At 37.5% G+C, this 13,973-nt stretch overlaps 1 protein-coding gene across 8 annotated transcripts in view; it reads left to right on the top strand.

The window, feature by feature from the left end:
• The window catches only part of inpp4b (inositol polyphosphate-4-phosphatase type II B), a 207,977-nt gene that overhangs the window by 128,856 nt on the left and 65,148 nt on the right, over window positions 1-13,973 (top strand). For all 8 annotated transcript variants that reach the window (XM_055010158.1, XM_055010157.1, XM_055010159.1 and 5 more), the window contains 2 exons: window positions 1,513-1,660; window positions 9,216-9,346. In XM_055010158.1, coding sequence (XP_054866133.1) covers window positions 1,513-1,660; window positions 9,216-9,346 — 279 coding nt within the window. The remainder of the gene's footprint in view (window positions 1-1,512; window positions 1,661-9,215; window positions 9,347-13,973) is intronic.

Here is a 13,973-nt window from a genome sequence, read left to right as displayed (position 1 = left end):
AACAGGATGGAGCAGGGGGTTTTTTGTTGTTTTTTTTTTTTTTTTGTTCTCTATGCTGTCAGTGGAAGCTGAAGTATGACTTCCACTTTTGAATTCAAGCAAAAACATTTTCTTGCCACACGTGTCTGACTGCTGTGAGCAAGATTGTTGATGTTTCACCCTGGGTGCTTCAGCTCTGACTTATTGAGTGACTTTCTTACTGACTGCAGTTCTGAAATGAAAAGGAGTAGTAAACACTGTTTAAGGCTCACAGCTTTCTTGCCCTCTGCTGCCAGCATGCAGATAAGAGCATTAGAGCTGTTTTTCCTTTCCAGCCTTCGATTGCTGCTATTAGCCACTCTCTGCAAAAATGAAGAAGATGGCGTTGAATGTGAATCAGGTCTAATGGGCGGCGGGGTTAGCAAGAAAAGTTTCAGAGTGATTCAACAAACTCTGCTCCAGTGTTGTGCAATAAACAAGCAATTAAAATGGAAATGGATAAAATAAAGTGGGAAAGATTAACAGGACCAAGGTTTCCATCTTTTAGCCTATATTCTAGTCGGCTCTAGTCAGCTGTGCTGCCGCCGAAGTGGACCGAGAGAGGGAGAGAGAAGGCCGTGGAAGATGAGAAAGGCCTTATCTATGGCAGACACAGTTATTGATTATAGAATTTAATTTGTGCTTCATACCTCATGTGACTTCTGAAGATTTCCTGTCTTTTCTGTGGCGTCCTTGACGCAGGCAGCTCACAGACTTACTTTGGAAGCTCTGCTTACCTTTTAGTGAAGTTTCAGAGCAATTATCTTTAGAATTTCTTTGACAAGAAAGTGATATAAAAGTCATTTCAGAATTGGAGGACATCTGGGCTTCAAAATATTTGAAAAATAAACCTTCTCTTTTACAATTTTCTGCTATATATTCATTAATAATAGGTAATAAACTATCAAAGGCTTGATTGGCTCAGCTTACACATCAATGGTACCATTTTTATTCCATGTTTTATTTGTTGTTTGCTAACCCTACTCTAATCACAGTAACAGGGTTGTTAATCCATGCTAATGTTAGCTTTTTCTCAGGAGTAGAAGCTAGATATTTAGCTAGATGTTACTGCTGACCAAGAGGACAAACTGACTGATGGGAAAAGGAAAGAAAAAAGTCAAAAGAATTAGTCTGATCCTGATAATATGAGGTATAGTGAGACATTGAATCAAGGCTGACAGTGTTCTGAAAATATGAAAATAGAACAGAGGACATAGCTTTGCTCTATCCATTCTTTTGGAAAACTGTTGTTACAAGGAGAAAAAATGGCATTTTAGGGGGAACTCCAGACTTACTTAGTATTTTAAACAATATTTTCAAACATTCCTTTCTGCTAGTATTTTTTTCATGTTTTAGTATTTTGTACATGGATTATTTGAAATCTGATGGATGGAACGTAAAATGTCCTCCAATTCTGGAATGATCTGTATTTTCTGCTGAGTCAGATGGTGGTTTTTTACATCTCTCTCCTCTCCTCTTGTCTCTCTCTCACAGTGTTCAGGAATCCAGTATGCAAGGTGTACAGATTTCAAACAGTGGACAGCAAGTGGATGTTTGTGCGGGAACAAATGGAGGAGTGTACTTTGTCGTTTAGCATCCCCAAACAGCTACTGTCGCTTTACATTCAGGAGGACATGAGTAGGTAAGTCGCTCTACAATCATTCTCCTGATCTTGTAGCCAGATTCCTTTTCATTTCATTCATTTTCAATTTATGCACCAACTAATCAGCTAATGGAGAACAGATAAAAGTTCAACCAACAGCTCGCTGCAGTGTTTCTTCCTGTTCTCCAGAATTACAAATTGATCTGCGGTCAAAAAAAATTACTTTTCTGCTGCTTGACATCGGAACCTTGCTAAAATATACTGAATAAATGTAAGTAAACATACACTACCGTTCAAAAGTTTGGAGTCACTTAGAAATGTCCTTGTTTGAAAGAAAAAAGATTTTTTTTTTCAATGCAAATAACATTAAATCAATCAGAAATCCAGTCTAGACATTGTTAATGTGGTAAATAACTATTCTAGCTGGAAACGGCTAATTTTTAATGGAATATCTCCATAGGGGTACAGAGGAACATTTCCAGTAACCATCACTCCTGTGTTCTAATGCTACATTGTGTTAGCTAATGGTGTTGAAAGGCTAACTGATGATTAGAAAACCCTTGTGCTATTATGTTAGTACATGAATAAAAGTGTGAGTTTTCATGGAAAACATGAAATTGTCTGGGTGACCCCAAACTTTTGAACGGTAGTGTATAATAACATTATGGAGATCAAGAATATAACTGTAGTGCAAGTCGGGTGCAGTTAATACTGTGTGAGAATGAGGACAGGTTCAGACAATGACAGAGAGGTGATGCTTCACCGGTCTGCAAGTGTGCACCCGTAAGTAGATCAACGAGTCCCTCCCCTCAGGCTCGACCAGTGTTTGTCAAGACACATCATTTTCTCAAATGGCCTGTTGTTCATAGCAATCCTTTGTCATACATAACACACATACAGTACATACACACTCTCACACACAGAGATTTACATCAGTTCTTTAAGCCCACTGTAATACAAAGAGTAGGAACAAAAAGATGCAATCATAGACTTGCAAGAACGCTTGATTTGTAATCACAGTGTGCACCTCAAGGACACGTTGACATGCAATAACATACACTACCAGTCAAAAGTTTGGACACACCTTCTCATTTAATGTTTTTTCTTTATTTTCATGACCATTTACATTGTAGATTATCACAGAAGGCATATATGGAATTATGTAGTAAACAAAAAAGTGTGAAATAAGTCAAAACTGTGTACCAACCTGACTTCTGCACAACACAACTGATGGTCCGAACCCCATTAAGAAGGCAAGAAATTCCACAAATGAACCTTGACAAGGCAAACCTGTGAAGTGAAAACCATTTCAGGTGACTACCTCATGAAGCTCATGGAGAGAATGCCAAGAGTTTGAAAAGCAGCAATCGAAACAAAGGGTGGCTATTTTGAAGAATCTAAAATATAAAACATATTTAGAGTTATTTCACAATTGTTTGCTTGCTACATAATTCCATGTGTGTTCATTCATAGTTTTGATGTCTTCAGTATATATCTACGATGTAGAAAGTAGTAAAAATAAAGAAAAAACATTGAATGAGAAGGTGTGTCCAAACTTTTTAATATCCAACTACAGTGTCACCCTCTGCTACACGCTGACCAGACAAGCTTTGTCATCAGTTCACTTGTCAAACAGATGTACTGGAATCCATCCACTTGCCCAAACCACAGTTCCCACATCATCTCTGCCACCCTACTCTCTCTTTTCTTTTTTCTTTTTTTTACACAGAAGGTGATTTTCTCTGCAAACTGATAATTTAAATCACAACTAAATTTAGAAGACAATTAGGGAATATTTATGAAACGTCTTATCAGTATAATGCAGCTCATGAGCACTCAGCGCGCTCCACACCATGACTACCATATACAATGTTTGTTTATTAACAGGCATGCGGAGCGTATCTCCAGCTCGGTCGCTTAAGCACCTCTCCTATAATCCTCTTTAAATGTTGTCTTTCTCCACAGTGCCTCTCTGTTTAGCCCATTCTGTCAGCCAAGCTCACAGTGGTGCTAGCTCAGGGTTTTTAACGCTTCCGTAAGTGCTGCAAAGTTGCGAGTGCAGCGGCGGATGGTGGGTGGCTTAGTTTGCTTTACCACTCTATGATAATCTTGGATATATTTCTTCCTTCTGTTTGTTAGCTTTGATGTCTTCAGTCATGCTCTGATCTAACTCTGCGAGCACAGAGGTGGCTGATTTCCCTTCTTTCCTGCAGTGAAGATGCTGAGGACTCCGTGTTCATGTGTGGGCAAAGATAATGAATGCATGCGTAGTAAAGTGTGTAGGTGTAGATAAAACGCATTCATTAAGAGCTGTCTGGTTTCTCATTAATAAAAAAAACATGTCCCCTCTTTTTTTTCCTTTTTGTGTTAATTAATAAGTACTGATGTGGTGTGCTAAGATCATATAGGTGGCACGGTGACATCTGGCGTCTGTGTTTCTTCTTGTTCATTTAGGATCAGTATTAATGACTTCCTGGATGTATTGTGAAAGAAACGTTTGCTTTTCAGTCCTCAGACACAGGTTGTATTGATCCCACACACAAAATACTCTGTGGTTAAATTGAACACGAGCCATGAAATAAAGGTGCCCACATGACGGGTCTTTTTTCTTTTGTAAATGCATTGTGTTGTCCCAGTCATCCATCTTTTAACACATTGCTCCTCTTGATTATTGTCTGTTGTTTTATATCCTAAAATGTGCGTCATACTTCAGTCAAAATTAATGACTAAAGTGCATCGGCTACTGTATGTCTTCATATAAATCCAACTTATTATTCTATTGATTTTTCACTCTTAGTGATCCCTTTCTCCCTTTTCCTATTATTTCTCTTGTACTATAAGAGACTGTCCATCGATTCGTTTTCTCTTGTTTTCATCCAGTACTTTCTTATCTCTTCGAACAAGTACTGCAGAATGGAAAATACAAATAACTTTCTAATCTACTGTGATAGTCTGTCTACATTAAGTTACTTTAGGGAGAGTAGTTGTTTTAGCTTCAAGGGTGTTTAAGGCCCTTTTAGATGAATTATGAACAACAGACCGAATACAAGCTTCAAGATAATCGTCTCCTTTATCAGTAACATCAGTAGTGACAAAATATCATCAACAAACTTAAGTCCATTGAATCCACAAACAGCAGAATACGAGGAAATGGGACCAGTTATCCAGTAAATCTTATTACTCGGCTAAGGAACGGCAGAGTTATGTGACGAGTGGCATACTTTTGTCTGTCTGTTAGCAACATTACTCAAAAACGGATTTGGATGAGGTTTTCAGGGAAGGTCATAAATGACCAAGTGATTATATTTTGGCAGTTATGCAGCCTATAGTCTGGATCCACGGATTTGTTAAAGATTTCTGTATCACTGTGAGATAGCGTCACTGTAACTATGACAACAAGTGAACACTACATCAGCTGCCTGTTGACGATCACATGATTGTGATCCTACTACAAATCCGCCGCTGTGGACTTATCAGGACTTGTCCGTTGGAAATGATCAAAGGAGCAATTGATTAAATTGTGGGTGTTTCCGAGTCCCATCATTTCCTGCCGTCCGCTACATAATTAGGTCACGTGATTTGGTATCCCTATGAACACGTGCATAGCACACACCTGTGCTCAGCGCAAGGTCATTTTGTTTGTGGGTACATCTATATTAAATGGACACACTCTACGGTGCCCTGATTTCTGCCACAGATTTTTTCGATATTTCAGCCGTCAGAAATGATACAACGACTGAGCAGCCTTGGCGGACTACTGCTCTTTCTAAGTGCTTTTCCTGTATTCACAATGTATTTTCTCTTTGAAGCATTTAAACCAGAGAAATGTATCCTATCTATTGGATGTTGTATCAAACGATCTGGCTGACATTGTGACTTTTTGTCTCTACATACATATAGTTAATCTTGCTATTCTTAGTCTTATCACATCTTTACTCTTTCCAGACAATAGCACGCTGATTAAGCAGAAGATACTATATCTCTCTCTTTTCGCTACCCCATTGCCTTATCACCCCCATTTAGCAAGCAGACATGCTTGTCTGTTGTTTTATTTATTCTCAGATATGTACACCAGGACCATCCAACCCGACCTAAGGTCCCTGCGGACAACAGTGTGGTTTGACCCTGTGACACACAAACAGCAGCATCTCAGAGCTGTAGCCTGAATACACAGATTATTGTGAATAGTTGCATTTGATTGCAATCATCTTAACAATCTAGTGCTGTGTGACATTTACTACTGAAATTAACAAAAAATAACACTGCCCCTTTGATTGGTTGAAGTGGTCTTTTTATTGTACTAGGGGCTGCTTCAAGCTAAACGGATATACCAAGAGTGATACATTTGATTGAAAGCACTGATGTCTTGATTCTACCAGAGTCCTAATATGGGCTTGTTACACTTCTATGGATCAGTAAAAGACCTGTGAAAATTGACCTGTGTCTTTGGAGCTGAGTTTGTCTCCATTTATTTAAACTTTTGTTTTCTTATACAGTAGATGTTTTGAACCACCGTTCACAAAGACAGCAATTGTATGGCACTCCTTTAGAATAAAAATGTTTATTCATTACTGGTCTCTTTTTAAATCCTTTCATAATCAACAGTGTTGTGGAGCGCTGATATGTGATAAGAATGAAAATGATACTTCTTACAAATGACCTCTAATTGCATGCTTGTCCTGCTGGCTGTGACACTATGAGCTTCTTTTCCTCGTGATAATCTGAATATACTGACTTTGTCAGGAAGCATCCTGTCTATCCTCCTATGCCATAAGCATGACTTCATTACAACCACCTGCAGAGTGTGTTGGCAGAGTCGCCCAGCATGCGGTGCCTCTCTGCCTTGAGCTTGTTTCAAGCTCCAGGTTTGTTTAGAACTAGCAGAAAATGCAAGAGACGAGGAAAATGTTTCCTGTGTGATCTAGAATTTGTCTACAAGCTCTTCAGTTGTTTCAGCCAGGCTACAACGATGCATTATCTCATGGTCATTTGCTGTACTGTATGCATATACCCTGCCTTTCCAAAAAAAAGTCGTCACTTGGATTTAACTAAGCAAATAGGTAAGAGCCTTCCATTGGATAATTACTGCAGTGATGAATACATTTCAGCTGCAACAACTTATTTAATCCTAGCTGATGCAGTGAGGAGCTTCTCATTTCTTAAACAACAATGTTTGAAGACATATCCTGTGATCATGGAAAGGATGTTAATCTGTCTCAGAAGAGTCAAATTATTGGCCTGCATCAAGCAAAGAAAACAACTACACTATACTACTAACAGCTAAAGGTGGTCCAATGAAATATTAGAGTGTGCAACTTTTTTTTGGACAGGCAGTGTATGATGAGCCAAAGGCACATTGTGTAATTAAAGCATCAGTTTACCCAAATTATTTTTTTATTTATTTCACTTTTATTTGACCAGGTAAGCTAGTTGAGAACTGATTCTCATTTTCAATAACGACCTGGTCAAGAGGCGGCATGCAAATGCAAGGAACAACGAGAAACAGATTACATGTACAGCAAATCACACAATATGACAAACAAATTACGCAATGACTTGTAAAATAGAAAGGCAAAAACAGGTGCAGTGGTCCTGAAGTGTTTCTCTAACTGATTTTTTTTAAACAACAAGAGGTGAGTTTCAGGGATTGTAGCAGAGACTTCCAGTAATTAGTGTCAGAAAGCTGGAATGAGGATAAACTGAGAGTGGTACGGACTTTGGGAATGTGGAGGTAAATCACTGACCTCAAGCAGAATCCTCCCATGCAGATAATTTTACTTTAATTTGTTTATGTAATGGAAACACTGTCACTGAATGACCTCAGACCTGCCTCCGTATCTCTCTACTAGCAATGATTGTTATAGGACAACATTTTCAGATGAATCTGCACTAAGCTGCTGATAGACAATACTGTGCACTGTCTGACTGAAAACCTGTCCTCAACGTATCCTGCCTCTCACCAAATGTCAGCTGGGATACTCTCCAGTTTCTCTCCACCTCCCAAGAATAAGTAAATCGCAGATTGATTAAGCTTTTTGTATAATTGGGGGAACCAATCCTTTCAAACTTTGTTGGTTTGGTCATTGTTTGGCCTTGACTTTTGTTAAACGAGATTCCCTCTCCTTTCGTCTCCTCCTTCTCTCTCTTTGGCATCACTCCTATCACTCTGCTGTGTATTGAAACACTTCAAAGTAATCTACGAGCTAAAAATAACTTACACTGAAGAAACAGGAATCGTCTTCAGAGGCTGTCCGCACCTCATTTTTTGTTGTAGCAGTTGGACAGCAACAAAGAAGTAACTACTATATTATGCATTCGCCAAAATTATACCTGCTATTAAGAATAAGTTGAATCAACATGCATTTATACATGTAGCCTTTCATTTTAAGACATACAGTATGCAAAATGTATGAGGTATAATTACTAAAAATTGGGCTCGTTGTAAAGGAAGCGCATATGATTGTGCATTTGTTACTCTAGGTAGTGAATAAAACCTCCTTCAACCTCACAATTCTATAATTTCACTGCAATTTACTTTTCAGTTGATGCTGGGGGGCTTGTTTTTGAATATCTGTCCGTCTGACTTCGCCTTTCTTATGCAAATGTTGAGCCAATGAAAGAGGCTGTGTTTCGTAGTTAGTACACACACAAACACAAATCCACACACTCATGCGAAACTACAATTATTTCCTTAGCGGAAGCACAGGTGATTTTATTCTGAGGCTGGAGGACAGACAGCTGCTCACTCCGGTGACACCAGCAAAGAGCAGATGAGTTGGTCTTATATGTAATGGTAGAAGAATGGTAAGCGCAGGGGAGGAATTTGATAGGGCAGAGCGGATAAGTGGGCACCAGCTACTAGCCCGAGGTTCACAAATGTGTTTATCTGGCTCAGCAGAGGATGCTTTGCGATACGGTATGTGCATGTGTGTCTGATTCCCTATGTGTTAGCTGGTGTCTGTGTTCTACCAGGATTGGTAATCATTTTTTGTACCCCAACTGGAAAATTTTGATAATTTCAAAGGAGTTTGAAAAACATGAATATGATACAACACTAGCTATAGCATTGTAATTATAAATACATACATACACTGGCGTTCAAAAGTTTGGGGTCACCCAGACAGTTTCATGTTTTCTGTGAAAACTCACTTTTATTCATGTGCTAACATAACTGCAAAAGGGTTTTCTCATCATCAATTAGCCTTTCAACACCATTAGCTAACACAATGTAGCATTAGAACTCAGGAGTGATGGTTGCTGGAAATGTTCCTCTGTACCTCTATGTAGATATTCCATTAAAAATCAGCTGTTTCCAGCTAGAATAGTCATTTACCACATTAACAATGTCTAGACTGGATCTCTGATTTGTTTAATGTTAGCTTCATTGAAAAAAGCTGCTTTTCTTTCAAAAATAAGGACATTTTGAAGTGACCCCAAACTTCTGAACGGTAATGTATATTTATAAAGCACTCATTCTCTCTTAAATTGGGTTGTATGATGTCAGCGAGCAAGGTGGCATTTGTGGGATTTCTTGAAATTTTCTCTTTACTATCATTACAACCAGAAAGGTCTTCATGTGTCTGTTTGTCTCCAGGGTGCAGGATCTGAGGGAGCTGGGGGACCTTTCTCCTCACTGGGACAACTTAAGGAAGGAGGTGATGACACGATATGGAGGAATCATCAGTTCCTACCAGGAGACTTTGGCTGAACTGGACAAGATTACCGGTACGACTGCTACACTTTTCAGTTTAACATTCATGTCTGTGTCCTCACATGCATTCATGCACACTCATATGAAAGTATTTTTGCTCAAAATCATACAAACACACTTTGTTGTTAAATTCCAAGATGTTTGAAGTGTCTTTGGTTCCAAAGCTTGATATGTTTGTTCAGATTTGACAGTCTGGCTTTCAAATTTTGTGAAAAAACAGAGGTACAGAGGCGGGCTTGGAATTCAATCAGCTAATTCTTTCTGTTTTCAGGGATAACATTAATATTAGTCTTTTTGAAAAATCTGTTTTTGTAGTGGTAAAAATTTCCTACTGTAGTATGTGGTTCTTACAGAGAATTTATGGGAGTATCTGAATGGGTAAGGTCCAAAGATTGTAATCGTGTTCAGTCTGTTCTGATATTGATCCTGTCCAAACCTGATCGTAGCTGGAAACACTGCAGCCACCCTGAACTTGTTAGGTTAAGTCCATAAAGAAAAGACAATTTTGAGCTGAAGGATGGATTTGGGGTGATTTGTGTCAATGGGAAGCTTAGAGAGAAGTTTCTGTCAAAGAGTTTCCATGGCAACAGAGGTTTCATCAGGGGCAATTGAAATGTGTGTGCACCCATGTGCTCTTCTGTGTTTTGTGAAAGTAAACTTGAGCAGTGCGCCAAAAAGAAAGAGAAAAAAAAGACCTGATACAAATCTGTGCCACGAGTTTTGCATCTCATTTACAAGTATTCAGTGTTCTGTTTAGTATGCAAATATTTGTTGCACACTTTTTAAAAGTGTTTTGCATAATAAAATGAATCCACCCAGTTAGCTCTAATATGAACATGGAGAGTAATAAGGCTCTTTCTCATTTGCTCCAACATTTACAAGCAAACACAACATGGGAGTCTGCCACAGAATACTGGTGATGATAACGTGAAAACACTATATGTCATGTATGTTGGGTTAATTTAATCAATAAAAAGCAAGATGAAACCTTGGGGATATATATATATATATATATATATACACACACTATCAGCTAAAAGTTTAGGGTCACCCAGACAATTTCATGTTTTCCATGAAAACTCACACTTTTATTCATGTGCTAACATAATTGCACAAAGGTTTTCTAATCATCAATTAGCCTTTCAACACCATTAGCTAACACAATGTAACATTAGAACACAGGACTGATGGTTGCTGGAAATGGGCCTCTGTAGCCCTTTGAATGAATGAATGAATGAATGTTTTTATTTCGGTCATATCAGGGAAAAAAAGCCACAAAACAAATCAAAATATTCAAAATAACAACAAAACAAAAGCAAAAAATAATAACCCAACATATCCAAAAAGGAGTAGGACAAAGCATATGCTTATTTACTCCTACCCTATCAGTCACTCAGTACCCCACTCCCATAGCTATTTATGTACATATTTAAAAACAAAATTGAAAGTAAATAAAATAAATAAACAAATATTAAATAATCAGTGATATACCTGTGTCAAAGCCTCTCCTCCTCCCTGTGCCTAGTAAAAGCCAGACTTTTGTACTGCTTTTTAAACTGCTTGGACATTGCTTGAGCCCCACATCCAATCCATTCCAAAAGCTCACTCCACATATTGAAAGACAAAATGACTTCTGTGTTGTATGAAATCTACCATGTTTTAGTTGTAAATCCTCCCTCCAATTACAACCCTAATCTCTGCTAAGAAAAAAAAAAAAAAAAACAAGTTCTGAATATTTGCGGGAAGTTGGTTGTTTATTGCGTTGTACAATATTTGTGCTGTTTGAAAATGAACCAGGTTGGTTGAATTTTAGTATTTTGGATTTCAAGAAGAGTGAATATGTGTGATCTCTTTAACCAGTTTCATGAATTATCCTTATTGCTCTTTTTTGTAGTATGTAGTAGTATAAATACATATAAATGTTAATTTATATGTATTTATATGTAGCTCTATGTAGATATTCCATTAAAAATCAGGCATTTCCAGCTAGAATAGTCATTTACCACATTTACAATGTCTAGACTAGATTTCTGATTCATTTAATGCTATCTTCATTAAAAAAAGGCTTTTCTTTCAAAAACATTTTGAAAGAAAAGGTCATTTCTATGTGACCCCAAACTTTTGAACAGTAGGATGGATGGATGGATGGATGGATGGATGGATGGATGGATAATGAAAGATATATCCCCAAGCCCTCAAAGAAACTTTTTCATTTGATTATGCTAAACAGCAGATGGTCGCTGTTCATAATACATTCCTGTCTGTCCTTACCTAACTTTATTAAATTATTACAAATGAAACTTCTAACATGAGTAACAAAAGTTCATGAACGGACCAGCCACTCTAAATTTGTTTCTTTTTCTCTCAGTTGCCTCTTCATTTGCATATTTTAGCTTGCTATAGACGTAGGAGCACGATGGCCGGTGCTTAATTTTATACTGATTCATGGTCTTTCCCAAAGTGAAATATTTGTCCCCTCGCTTTGCCCAGCTGATGAAAAGTAAAGATGGCCTCTGCCTGCCTGGACTCTGAGGAGGGGGAGGCGTTAGGGCAAGGGGAATGCATAATGTGGCGTTGGTCATTATGGTTTCTGACAAGTCCCTCGCGTGGCCCAGATGCCGCAATACATGGAGGATCCGCTCTGCCCATGTTGCCACCCTAATGCAGCCCTGCATTAAGTTAGCAGGATGACAGACATCGCTAAACAAGCTGGGTGGGCAAGCTGCTGCAGATTAATTATTGATAGCTAACATGATTAAAAAAGGTTGAGAGTAGAGACAAAAAGAGACAGATCGTGGAGGAGCTCGAGTGGGTGAGCAAAGACAGGGGAGACAAAGAATGAAAACATAATTACCAGAATAAACAAATGGTGACAAACACGGGGAGTGAGCAGCATTTGTCAGAAGTTCATTAGAGTAAAGTCAGCAGGCCTCGCTCTCCTATTACCTGTATGTACACACAAATTAAGAACTCTTAGTGGATGTATTAATATGTTCTTACTTTCAAAATGTTCAGTATTACCTTAAGTCGGGACTTATTTTAAGCTTAAATACACACATTTCTGTCATTTTTGATTGGTAATCCCTTGGTTTTAGAATAACAAAAGTGATGGGAGGATGAGAAATATAAAATGCTCCCACAGGATAGACTTAGCATTTTCTACATTTTTAATGATGTTTTTAAAATAATTAGGTTTTGTAGGTTTGGCTCTGAAGATTGCTGTACTTAAATAGGATTATTTATGCATTTATATTAATTAAAGAACTCTTATGGAGTCTAAAGGATTTTCATGTGCAAAGAAGAATCAGTGGTCTGTACATTTCATGGGTCAGAAGTAGGTCTTTCTCCTTTATTTCATTTCTAAGATGAGCAGATCTTTGGGAGGTTGGAGAGTCCCCATGTTCAGGCTCAGAGCTCTTCCTAAAATACTGTCCCATTTTAACGATGCACTGACTTTAACAAACGCATCGGGTGCTCTAATAACTGCGTTCAATTTAGTGGTGGGAAGTGATTTTAAAAAATAGTCTAATTTATTACAGGCTTTGTAATTAATTGCATTTTTGTCAAATAGCAATATTTGACACAATAAGGAAAGTTTTTCATTTCAAATAAACGTTGGTTGATGACGAACAGACATATATGTGAACTTAAACAACAAAAATGTTTGTTTCATTTATATTTATCTGCATTTTTCATCTGTCTACTACATTCACAGATTACTGCAAACTCAAAGTGCAGTTAGCGGTCATATTCAGCTAGTGGTGGGATGCGATTGAAAAAATTAATCTAATTAATTACAGGCTTTCTAATTGATTAATCACAATCGCATAGTCAAATAGCAAGATTTGACACAATAAGTTTTTTAATTCAAATAAATTTTGGTTGACAGTTGAATCAATGAATACACATATATATATTTAGAATTTAAAATTTATAAGAGTAATACAATTTTAAAATGGGACATACAGAAAAAAATGATTTTAATTATTAAAAGGCTAGATTTAGTCAAGTTTTTTCATTGTATGGCAAATAACATAAACATAAGTAGTTCAAGGACCTTCAAAAAGTTGAAAATCCACAGTCATTCTGTTTTCATAGTTTCTGGGTCTGATAAATGGTGTCATTTTGATAGTTCTTTTTTAAGAATATACATTTTTATTTATAAACATTTTTTTTCATGAACTAAAAGTTTTGAATTACGTAAATTATTAAAAAAACACATTTTTGTGGTTTAAGTTATTACTCCACCAAGGAGGCGGAGAAAATGTTTCATTTCTATTTATCTGCATTTCTCATCTGTCTGCTACATTCACAGTTTACTGCAAATTCAAAGTGCAATTATAGCCATATTATTCAACATTTTAAGAGTTTTTGTAAACTGAAGCACTTTCAGTGTCTTCTAAAGTGGTCTATTATGGGATGGATATATCGTTTGCAGGTAGCAGGACTGTCGTAGCTAACGTTAGCTCTGGTGCTAACAGCAACATGTTTTACATTGAGGTGATACTGTCAGCTTGAAGTGACGCAGTGATCAGAAAACTCTTTGTTGCACAATTTGCACACAACCAGGCTTTTGTCCAAGGTGACATCAGGAACATTTTTAAAAGAAAACTTTCTGCCCAACAAGCGCAATGTGGTCTC

This window comes from Amphiprion ocellaris, chromosome 4 (assembly GCF_022539595.1).
Source record: "Amphiprion ocellaris isolate individual 3 ecotype Okinawa chromosome 4, ASM2253959v1, whole genome shotgun sequence".
NCBI classification, from domain to species: domain Eukaryota; kingdom Metazoa; phylum Chordata; class Actinopteri; family Pomacentridae; genus Amphiprion; species Amphiprion ocellaris.
This window is presented reverse-complemented; position numbering and strand designations above follow the sequence as displayed.